The 13,061-nt window shown below is 37.2% G+C and overlaps 1 protein-coding gene across 4 annotated transcripts in view; it reads right to left on the reverse strand.

Moving 5' to 3' along the window:
- marchf8 (membrane-associated ring finger (C3HC4) 8) overlaps positions 1-13,061 on the reverse strand; it is a 103,360-nt gene that overhangs the window by 74,574 nt on the left and 15,725 nt on the right. For all 4 annotated transcript variants that reach the window (XM_082154019.1, XM_082154017.1, XM_082154015.1 and 1 more), the window contains exon 2: positions 2,639-2,820. In XM_082154019.1, coding sequence (XP_082010145.1) covers positions 2,639-2,734 — 96 coding nt within the window. In that variant the 5' untranslated portion in view covers positions 2,735-2,820. The remainder of the gene's footprint in view (positions 1-2,638; positions 2,821-13,061) is intronic.

Consider the following 13,061-nt stretch of genomic DNA (forward strand, 5'->3'; position numbering starts at 1 on the left):
TGTGAAGCTCAATTCTAGGATATTATTAATGAAAGAAGGGAAACATAATCATTTATATTAGGCAACACAATTTAAGAAATATCTCCTCAAACCTGCTGAAAAACATTTTGTGTTTATGTATAAAAGGGTCATACTAAACGCAGCATAATCCACTGATGGAGCTTTGAAAGATTATGGTCATTAAATTCATGTGGGGTTTGATTATCGTGTCTTGGTGAATAATTTTAATGGCCCATCAACCGTCTCTATGCATCTGACCAATCAACATCAATCAAAAGAGCCTCATAAACTACACTGAGTGTCAGGACTGATATAGGGCGAGTCTCACGAAGCCTGTCAGGAACATGACCATCATATTTCAGCCCAAAATCAAAAGAAAGAAATAGGAAAGTACATTTTGCATAAAGAAAATGAAACCTGTTTTGCATGGTGATATTATTTTCATGACAATTAAGAACATTTCTACCCCAATTCTTATTACCAATATACTGTATGTATATATATATATATATATATATATATATATATATATATATATATATTTTATATATATATATATATATATATATATATATATAAATTGTAAAATAAATTATTCTGCTATTAATTTATGCTCATTTTAATATGAGAATTGTAATTTATATAACATATATTGTATTTTATATATAATATACTTTAATATGTTTAATATAAAATATATTATATACACCAGTGTTGTTATTGTTAACTACAACTTTAACTAAAACTATTAAAAAAAATTGAAAAGTTCTAAAATTACTTAAACTAAAATGAAACCTGAAAATATAAAAAAGCTCATTCTTAATAATAAATACTATAATAGTATATAAATAATACTAATATATATATGTGTGTTTCTGTGTGTGTGTGTGTGTGTGTGTGTGTGTGTGTGTGTGTGTGTGTGTGTGTGTGTGTGTGTGTGTGTGTGTGTGTGTGTGTGTGTGTGTGTGTGTGTGTGTGTGTGTGTGTGTGTGTGTGTGTGTGTAGTAAAATTGTATACTGCACATATATCAATGTGCCCCATACATTACATGGAGTATCTGAGAATAATAATTAAAGAAACATAAAACAAACAAAAAAATTTGAATTAAAGAATTAAAGAATTAAAATATTCAGACACATTACTAAAATTAATTAATATTATTATATAGAATTATAAATATTACAAATTTTCTTCTGATTTTAGAAAACAATTTGACCTGGATATGTTCTTCATGATATTCACTCATAGACTCTACAACACCTGCCTAAATGCCTGCAGTAGCATCTTTAGTCTACAGATGCATAATAAAAGAAACATACATAATGGGTGGCACTTTGCCACTGCCAGTCAGGCAGAAACTTGTGAGGGTCCTGTCACAAAAAAGTGAGGCAGCAAATAAAACTGCAACAAACCAATCTGACAGACTGCCAAGACCTGGACAGAGCACGCAGGACTGCAACTCTATTACAAAAATAATCAAAATGCCTCTAAGTCAGACTCAACTGCCAAACGCTATAAATTTACACATACAGAGCCTTTGCTGAAGTTATTCTTAAAAAGTAGTCTGGGAATGATGATTGACACTATGCCATTTAGAATTTAACAGACTTCCTGCACCCTAAGTCACTTGAGGCCGTTTAGCCAAAGAAAAAGAAAAAGGAGAATAAAAACAGCCTGTCTCCTGTTTCCTGCCTGGCTCTGACAAACAAACAGCTGATGGGCCACCGGTCTCAGGCCCACCAACGAAACAACACTCATTAGTGTCACCGTCCAGCCTTGCTCAAACAGAACGCTGGGCTAGAAGAGGGCGAAAGAGCACTGCTAAAGAGCTTCTGGCACAGCTGCACAAGCTGATAAATGATGAGGGTAAATATTAAGATTCCTTTGGGTCCAAGTGTTTATGACTCAGACTTCTCAGTAAGATAAGTCTTCAGTTTTCAGAACAAATCTTAGTGCCAAATACCTTTCAGATACGTAAATATCATGAGCCACAAGGCTGGACAACATCACACCAGTCCAGGCTTCAGTTTATCGACCAGTTTATCTCTCATTATACTGATGAGATGAGCTTCCCCATATTTGAAACATAGAATCGTCCAATGATTCCAAAAGTCTCTCACTGGCATGAAACCATCATATCCATTCCATAAAATTAATTTTATAAAGAAAATATATAAAGGAGATATATGAGTTCCATATACTTGCCTGTTTTAGGGTTAATAGTTCTCCTCACTAATAACATTTCACACATTCACATAAGATTACTATCTGCATTACTTACTGGAAAGAGCACCCACTCGTGTATGTGCGACTTCCTCTACTTTGCCCACTTCCCTTATTACCATTTGTGTTAGGAGTTTGCAAAATTTGGGGCGTTCCACGAAAGCACAATATAAACAGTACTTGAGATTGAGTTCACAGAAACAAGCATTTAAAGCCCAGACAGAGGAATATGTGTGCGTACAAGGTTTGTCTCTAAACGCCATTCTTTTCCATGTCGAGTTCTGAGAGGGCAAACTAAATGTTCAGAACTGTGAAAACAGGATACTGTCTTTCAGCCACAATGAGGATGAAGGTTTAAGGGTCACAGATAATAGTGCTGCCTGTTTTTCTATGTCTATCAGGTGGAAGACAAACCTGTTTGTCCTTTTCCTTTCCCTTCCCGCTGCTGGACACCCGGGAGGAAGTGACATCACGAGGGATGACAGAGATTTGGTGCAATGGCATGTTCATCCCCGCAGTTCAGTGGAGCTCACACTCTCTGAAGCTGAAGCCTGTCCACCAGCACCGGCATGATGGAAAGAACCACTAATCCAAATCTGACACAGAGGAAAAAAGAAATAAGAAGTCAATACTCCAAACATTTAATCATCATTTTATGAATTCCTACTGTTATGATGAACAGAAAATGCACACAAATATCTCTTGTAAATAAATTGTCATTAAAGAGATAGAGGCTCCGATATACTTCGAAGAACGAACTGATGTGATGTCATTTCGAACAAAATCAGGCCGAAACGAAGCTCGTTTGGAGTTCGTTTTGGGACTTCGAAACAGCTTGCCAAAGAGAACATCCCGGAAAAGTTTGCTCCGGCTGCTAAACACATTAGAACTACCATTGGTCAATGCCGATTACGTGATGGGTAGGTGTGCGCGGAGGCTCCACCTTCTTTCACGCAGAAATCCTTTCTGGTTCATTAGACCTGTTCAGTCGGTCGCGGTCAGACGTCCGTGAGTTAAAACATGAACACACTGGAGAGCCGCTTTACAGAAGAAAATGAAGTTGTACTTCTGATGAAACGAGATCAGTTAATTCCATCAGTTAATTAGGAAGAAAAAGGAACGTGGAGCACCTTCTGCTCAATCCTCTGAAGAAAAATGCTTTCGCATACACTTAAGAAGGCTGTTGCCTTAGTATTTTTACCATAATGATGCTTATAGAGTAGACATAGTTTGATGGACTTTTCTGTTAATAACCCTCTGTTTATCCGTCTGTCCGTGGGCGGGGATACACAATTGCAAAAGTACAATCTGTAGTTTTCACGAAAGCCCTGGAGCTGTCAAAAGTTGTTGCTGACAAATAAACAGGAATTTCTCGCCCCAGAGAAAGAGTAAACATTGTTTATTTACATATACTACCGAAATTGTCACATTACAGAGCGGGTTGAAAATCTGTGAACTTACAATTTTAACCATTTTCTGTGGACAGTAATAGTGCAATGTTAACTGAGCATGGTAAAAAGTGCCGACTTTTGTGAATAAAGCATAATCTAAAGGTGTGAAAAAAAATTACCATGGCCGAATTTAAATACAATGGGTCTCATTCATGAAACACGAGCAGAACGAATTTTTGTGTAAATCATGTGTAAAGTGGTTCTGGCGTAAATTTTCGGATTCATTAAAATGTTCGTATTTTCCAAATGTTAGTTGGTACGAAAGAAATCTACACCTGCTCCCAGCCACGCGTAAATAGTGCGTTTAACATCCGAACGTTTTGCTCATTAATAAGGCTGCATTTTAATTCACCTTAATCGGGTACATATTTACACAGCATTTTGAAAAAATATTATATATAGTAATTACATAAGGGTTTTCTTTTTACTTTTATTACGAGAGCCAGTAATAGCATCTGCAAACGGAACACAAATCCGCAAGTCTTTTTTTATTTTTTTATATTCAAGCTGTTTATTCATTTTTAAGTCCGCAAGTCACAAGTGTTGCAGTCAAGCTTCATGTCGAACCATTTTCTTTTCACTTCTGGGACTGTTCGATTAACAGATGAAACTCCATTAACTGCATCTGCCAAGCATTTTTACCTAAAGCAATCTTTTTTTTTAGGACCTGATACGCCACTATGTACGCTTGAAAATAAAATGTGGCGTTTTGAATGAACTTCTGATAATAAAACTTAAATTTCTGCATCTGAGAAATGTATCTTCTTCATTCGCTTTTGAGAAGACATATGAAATCCTTCGTTTCGTGTCATAATATAATGCCCATATATAGTTGTCAGTCGGTTTTAATGGGCGGGATTTATGGTAATTGAGGGAATGAACGTGTACGCGCGTCCCATTTACGACTGATTGGAATTTATTAACCCACACACACATTTCACTATCAAATCTGACGTTTACGAAGTATTTGTGAATCAGGAGAAGAATTTTCGGGAATGTCTCTTTACGCGCAAATCACTCACATATTTACTCGTATATTTACGAATGTTTCATGAATGAGACCCACTATTTCTATTTTTTAATGAATATCTTATACATTTATAAATCTCATAAATGTTCCGCCTTTGATGTCACCTACTTTGGCAAATCCAACGATCATCATCATAAGTGTTCACTGTATTAAGTATGTTGAAAACAAAACTTTTATGACATACTATGGTGGACTGTATAAACAAACAAACAAATAAAATAAAGCCTTTAACTCCTGGATGTTGTCAAATCCTATGAGCTTGCCAGATCAAGAAAATGCTATCCATTTTATGTGTGCAATAATCATCAGATGGCAAATGGAATGAAATAATGGGTTGATAAAAATGTTGTTGGAGTCTAATCCAAACACTGAAATTTGATTGGTTAATAGGAATTTCTATCTAAGACCAACAAGGATGTTGATCAGAAAAACTTCCCACTTGGTGAAATCCCGTTAAGCAGTCAGAAACACTGCTGCATTTTAATTGAACTACAAAAACATCAAGTCTCATGCAGCGAAGCAAGGAAATGAGAAGCAGCAGTTAAAAGTTAAATCACCAATTACAAATCAGCTCCAATATTCTCCATAATGAAACGCATTCCTTGAAGGAGAACAAAGAGCTCATGCCATGCTGAGACAATGCAAAATCAGCTTCTAAAGGCAGTTTAACTTCTACCACCATCTGCTGCAACCATGACAGCAATTCAGTTTCTCCCTATTTTGTGACCATGCCAACGGTTGTGATGTGTGGGTAAGACTTTACATCTATATTTCCACAGTGACCACTGGCATCAGACCAAATCCACCAGTTTGGCACTGAACAATGAAGACGTACCGTTAAGCCCTGTCTACTGTTTCAAATGGTTTGCCTAAAAGACAAATGCATGCAGCGTGACAAATAGTACATGATGGTACTGAATATCTTGTTTCAGAGAATCTCAAACTGAAACTGAAAATCTTGTTGTTGATTTTTTGTTTTTTGGTAAACTATTAAATGAAATGATTAACTAAATAAAATTATTAAAATTAAATAAATATAAATGTACACTACCACTGGATTGTTACAAAAGATTTCTATTTCAAATCAATTCTGTTCTTTTAAACATTCTATTCATCAAAGCATCCTGCAAAAAAATGTTTATCATGCTTTCCAAAAAAATATTAAGAAGCACAGCCGTTTCCAACAGTGATAAGAAGAACATTAAATTTAGAGCACTAAATCAGCATATTAAATTATTTCTGAAGGATCCCGAGGGATCAAAACTGTTGAAAAAATCAGCTTTGCCATCACAAGAATATATTACATTGTAAAATACATTAAAAAAAAGAAAACCATTATTTTAAATATTTTTTTATATTTCACAATATTACTGTTTTAACTGTATTTTTCATCAAAATTATTCATGAAAAAAATGCAGCCTTGGTGAAGATAAGAAGATAAGAGACTTCTTTCAAAAACATTTTAAACACACACACACACACACACACATATATAACCCACATATATAACATTACATATATAATATAAAATATATATAGTGTAAATTTAATGATCTATAAAAAATATATAAAACTATTTCCACATCACTATCATGATCAAACAAGCACCTTTCTGAGACTGATCATGTGACATCAGCAAGGATGAGATGTTCTTGCTTCCACTGAAGTGAAGACACTCTTCAGAATCTAATTTAACCAATCACTGAAATTGTGATGCTGAAACTTTATAATAAGTAATGAAAAATATTGCATTAAATAAGAAAACCACTTATAAGGAGAAGTTTAACAAGTGGAAACTAGTCTCAGTTTTTATGATCCTACTGTATGCACAACAGATTGAAGTCGTTTTCACATTTGGTTGTGTGATTATCAGTGCATGCATATTATGATCTAATATTATGATATTGTTATAATGGTCAACACATGGGGGAGGAGCGAATAAAATCCTCCCTCTTTGGCTTCAAAAGTGCCATTAATTCATAAGCTGCTCACAGAACAGCTGGTCAGTTCATATGGATCCAGGGTTCACAGCAGGATAGTTATCTGAGCAGAAACTGCTCCACATGACTGATCAACAGCCTGCGCTAATCACACCGCATTAAAGCAGAGGGCATGTGACTGCAATCACTCATGCGCCGTCGGATCAATAGGCCGAGCGAGAATCATTTTCAGCTCTCTAAAACAAAGGCAGCAAGATATGGTTTACTGCCAAGCACATGAGACGTGTGACATGCTGATGGATCTACAATATCCTGGTTCACTGTGTCATTTTTGTAGGTATACATGGAGTTTTGATGTCACGATCAGTAAAACAGCTTAAGGCAAATCTTGAGTGTCAATGGAAGAAAAGACCCTGGTAATCCAGAGTTCTCGCGAGAGCACAAGTTGAATTTGCTCAGCGAGTTACTCTGGTGTCGAGTAATGATGCTCATTAAATATGCCCCTCGATCTGAGCTGCACCAATCACAGCGGGTTATCTGATATAGGCGGGTCAGAGAGGAGCTAAACAGATGATGACAGCGCAGTGACGTCGAAGTCATTAGTAAACATTGCAAGATGGCTATGGATGAACACCATTTCTTTGAAACGGCTTTGGCCGGTACAATGAACGAGTTAGACTTGGCTTTTTATCTAAAACAGGAACAGAAGACGCCGCTCGAATCGTTCCTTTGCAAGAAGGACGTTTTTGCTGTTTTGCCGACCGGATACGGTAAGAATATGATCTACCAGTTAGCTCCGCTGGTAGCTGGGGTTTATTGTTGTGATTGGTCATAGTGCTATCCAATTGCGTGCAGTGAGATTTTCAAATGCACGCTTGGTGCCGCCCCTCAAGCTGGGCGATTTTCATTAGTCGACGCCAGACCATTAATCTTTTAGATTTAGGTCTGGATTTCCAGGCTACAAAAAACCATCAATCTCATGGCTTTTGCTTTACTGAAAAGCAACTAGTGGCCCTTTGAGCTTTTCCTGAAATCTGATTTCATAATAATAATAATCATGGTCTTGAAGCCTGCGGAATGATGACTAATGCATGAGGTCTCTGCCAATTCTGGATCTAAATGAGCGGTGCAAAGTGAATATGTCTATTTTATGCATGCACTGACCAGAAACTTCAGGGTAGAATGTCTGTCTGACGTCCCATGCCACGTACTGTGTGTATTGTGCAAAGAGCAAGTATAACTACTATTATTACGATTATTGTTCGGGTTTGAACAAACCCATAAACATAAGCATTTATCTTCGGCGTGTAACTTATCCAGAGCATTTGTGCTACAGAAGATATTAGTGATACATGAGATATGATGTCACACTCTGTGGTGCCTATTTAAAAACATAAATTCTATGTAATAATAAATTCCAATTATAAACAAATCAAAAATGTAAACTCTGGAAACCTGCATCTTTAAGGTGCGGCCATATTAGCCATATTTCAAGCAAAAATGGTCTTTTGTCAGTGTCATATGGATGTACTGCAAAGTCACTTTCAAACCAAGCAGTTTTCTGTTGGTCAATGCGGCAAATTTACATAACCATCTTGAACATAAACATAATCTGCGTGGTGAACTTTTTTACCTTCATGTGAATTCCAATTGGAGCAATGGTAAATGTGACCGCATGTTTAAAATGTATGTTATTTTAATTTAGCTAAAAGGTCACGTCATGACCTATCAATCATTTATTGGTCACGTCTTCATGTGATACAAATTCACAGATAAGAGTTCACCAAACTTTAACTGACCGCCCCTGCAGGTTAAAGGGCTGTTCACACAACACTTTTCCATTGTTCTTCTATGACGGATGTGTTTGACCATTGCGCTCATGTCTTTTGCAGTGTCTCATGCATGACACTGTGTTCTAAACATGCAGTGCTTGAGTTAAAAGAAGCTCAACTTTTAAAAAACGTGTGTCTCTAGACCTGTAGTCCACTGACCTCCATCTCACGTTTTAACCATAAAAACTTGTTCTGTGTGAATGGCACCTAACAATGCAAGTTTTAACCATAAAAACTTGTTCTGTGTGAATGGCACCTAACAATGCAAGTTTTAACCATAAAAACTTGTTCTGTGTGAATGGCATCTAACAATGCAAGTGAAACTAACCATCTAGAGAACAGAATATTATAGAGATTTTGAGTGGGCCATTAAGCAACCACCTAGCAACGCCCTATCAACTTCATAGCAATTGACTAAAAACCTCTCAGAACCTTTTAGCAACTAAATAGCGAAAGAAGTTGTGTCCCAAAATGACCCACTATACACTAAGTACTTATACAATGCACTATGAACTCTTTTGTCAAGTGTATGCATTTTAGAAGGTTATTTTGTCATCCAGCATTGAGTCTGATAGCCGTTTCCCTTCCACTAAGTAAAGAAATCTGCAACAGTCGAGTGTATGAAGTGTCCAACATCCCAGACTTTTTCTGCGGTTAATTAAGTGCATCATCTGGGATTTGAAGTGCTTTTTCTTTTTGGAATTTTTGTATGCAAACTGGGACACACCTAGAGAGTTTTGCACAAACACCACTGAGATTTTGTAAAAAAGAAAGAAGAAAAAACATTCAAAACTAGTTGTCATGGTTAGCATCTGGACATTAAGTAGGGAAATATGTCTCTCTCTGGCTGCAATGCCTCAAAGAGCATACACATTATTTTTGTGGAGTTTCAGAGCGCAAAACTGGGATAAATTATTGATAAAGATAAAATACTAAATAATATACTTAAAAAATAAATAATATACTAAAAGATGGTTTAGCAGCATAGTCTTAAAGGTCGTCATGGACATAGTATAGTCTTATACTGTGCATAGTTGAGAAATATGCATTGGATTTGATTACAGAGGTAAAACCCACATACAAACTGAAAGAGAATAACAAATAGATCAGAATATTTGCCTCAGCTCAAATCAGAAACACTCCTGTCATCAAGTTCAAGCTCATGAAAGGGCTGAGAGGAACAGCAATGGATCCCTGCTGGCAGCATGTGATGAAGTGTACCGTATGCTTCACGACATCCAAGCATTCACAGGATCCAAAGCAGGGACTTCAGTCTTGAAGTCACCATGAAATCAACACATTTTTTATGGAATATTGAACTATTTAATATAAAATATTTATCTGTACACATCATTATTTTTTTATTCATGTGCCCTAATAATCAAAATAAGTTACCCTCTCTCTTGCAACAACATCTCTTCTCTTCTCTGATGATGCGTTTACTGGCGCGAGGATGGGACAATCAATCCAACAATCCAATCAATTTCCGATGGACAAAATTAAGTCCTTCCCTACAGTTTTTCTCATTTGAGAAGCCATTTCAATTGGAAATACATTAAGGGAAGAAAAGACTATCGCAACTTCTGTTTCATGCCAACTTTAAGGTGCGGATACATTGTAATTTCATGGGCAAAAAGGGTCCATGGTCTATCGTCAATAGAATAGTGATGTCTGAAGCACAGCTCACACAGAGATCACTTTCAAAACAAGCACCAAATACTTGTTACCAACTTGAAACCACTGCAAATTGTGTGGATTCCTATTGAAACGCCTGCATTTCGCACATGAAAATTCACAGAACATTAAATGTGAACACACTTTTAGGGGGGATCAGGATCTGAACATGAGATTATGAGGATGAGTGTCAGAGTATTATTTATTGTAGTCGTTTGAAGTTCAAATCTTGTGTGACTGCCGATTTTTTAAATAAACCAATCAAAACTGCTTGTAAGTAGATGTGTATCAGTAACAATGCCATATTTGGTTGCTTTTTTGATTTTGATTTCATTTGATTTTTAGAGGGATTTATAGTTATATGAATTAATTATAGAATAAAGTCAAATTTGTAGAAAATCATCGTCCCTTGGTGTGGGCACAAACATGGTTATCGTCATTGTTATCTTGTTGTGAATAGGCCTTAACTCTACGACAGTAAGAGAGAGAAGCTGCTCTGTGCACTGAACTGATCAGGCTGGTAAATTACCCAGCTTCCAGAAAGGACTATCCATCAATGAGCAGCTGGCGCTGGAAAATATACAGTATGAGATCGATACAGCATTGGATCCATCTAAGAGATGGGCCTGAGCCTGTGTGTTTCCCCTCTCGAGAAAATCGTTCTGCTGTGGTCTCTAGTGTGTGAGATAACGCTGAGTGCCAAGACTCTAACCCAGATTTATTCATCCATGCAACTGTAAAGGTGACACATTTAGACGTTCCCAATGGTCATTCCTCCAGACTGAAAACAGCTAAACTTCTGCATGTATGATCTGTGTTTACATACAGAAACGGTCCGTTGGGAAAGCTTGTCAAGCCATAACATACTCTAAATTTAAAGATAAACCACAGTCAAGATACCCATTTGAAAAAGAGGTTATCCGAGAGTAGATATCAGATGATATACTTTTTATTTTTTATTTTATTTTTTATCAGAGGCACAGAAATGCAAAGATAACACTGTAATTTATATAACTCCTAAGATATATTTTAATATACTATATTTACTACGTGATTCATCAGACAGGCAACCTTCTTCCATTACTCCATGGTCCAGTTCCACTCATGTACACATTGTAGGTGCTTTCAGAGGTTGACAGTGGTCAACATGGGCACTCTGACTGGTATGCGGCTACGCAGCCCCATACACAGCAAACTGTGATTCACTGCACGTTGTGACACCTTTCTATCATGGGCAGTATTAAATCTTTCAGCAATGTAAACTACAGTAGCTCTTCTGTGTGATCGGATCAGACGGCCTAGCCTTCGCTCCACACGTGCATCAATGGGCCTTGGGCTCCCATGACCCTGAGTCACCGGTTGTCCTTCCTTGCACCACTTTTGGTAGGTACTCACCAACTAACCACTGCATACCAGGAACAACCCACAAGACTTGCAGTTTTGGAGATGCTCTGACCCAGTTGTCTAGCCATCGCTATTAGCCCTTGTCAAAGTCACTCAGATCTTTTCACTTGCCCATTTGTCCTGCTTCCAACACATAAAATTCAATAACTGACAGTTCACTTGCAGCCTAATATATCCCACCCCTTGACAGGTGCCATTGTAATGGTCTAATAATCAATGTTATTCACTTCAGTGGTCAGTGTGTGTTTGTGTGTGTGTGTGGTCTCAACTCTGGCCCTGGAGGTCCACTTTCTTGCAGTTTAGCTCTAACCTTGATCAAACTCACCTGCTTTTAACTTTCTAGTAATCCTGAAGATCTTGATTAGCTTGTTTATGCGTGATTGATTAGGATTGGTTCCAAACTCTTCAGGAAAGTCAATCTTGAGCTCCAGAGTTGAGAACACCTGCCCTTATGTTATGGGGACCAAATGTCCCAACAAGGCTAGTAATATCAGAAATGTTTTACCTTGTGGGGAAATTTTTTATAAAATGTCAAAATTACAAATTATACAAATCTATGTTTTTTTATTTTTAAATGTTAGATTTAGGTGTAGGGTTAGGTTTAGGGCAGGGTTCCTCAAAACCAGCCCTGGAGGACCACTGTCCTACAGAGTTTAGTTCAGACCCTAATCAAACTCATCCACCTATAATTTAGTAACTCCGAAGACCATGATCTGCTTATTCAGGTGTTTTTTGTATTGTTACACGACACCATTTTCAACTGTAAACGAAAAACTTTTTATGCATTTTGGCTATTCATTTACACGACAACTGTGTTTTGGGGGCCTGAAAAAGCAAGCTTTTGAAAACGGGTTTCAAACTGCAAGGTTTTGAAACCGATGCCTTGACCTTCCCTGTGTAAACAAAAAAAACGTGAATTTGTGAAAACAGTGACGTCATGCGCATGCGTATTATGTGTCCGTGCATGCGTATTATGTGTCCGTGCATGCGCATTGCGTGTTCACGCAAGCGTATTACTTGTTCGTGGGGTGTGTCTTGACAAAGTGACATCGCCAACTACTGGCCTGGCATGCATAATACAGCCTTTTTAGTAATTTTCGCAGATCTGTGTGCTTACAGCGTTGTTTTTACACTGTTTTTAGTACACCATTGTCATGTAAATATATCCTAAATCTCTCTACTCTCTTGCACTTTATAAAACACCATATTCCACACAGATTCAGAGTAGAGCACAGGAGGAAACTGGATGGCGGATGACTTCATGTTTTGCAAGAGGAGATGAAACATTTTGAACATTTAGTGAGGAAGGTGAAACTGCAGACTGCATCAAAACATCAAAAAGAGTCCCAAAAAATACAGAGGTAATGAAAAAGTTCAACGTCTTTCCTTGAATTTTCCGCGACAGCTGCGTTTTGGGGGCCTGAATATGCAAGCTTTTGAAAACGATGCCTTTACCTTCTCCGTTTAAACAACAAAAACATGAATTTGTGAAAACAGTGACATCAT

Source organism: Leuciscus leuciscus (genome assembly GCF_965113295.1).
Source record: "Leuciscus leuciscus genome assembly, chromosome: 22".
Classification (NCBI taxonomy): Eukaryota; Metazoa; Chordata; class Actinopteri; order Cypriniformes; family Leuciscidae; genus Leuciscus; species Leuciscus leuciscus.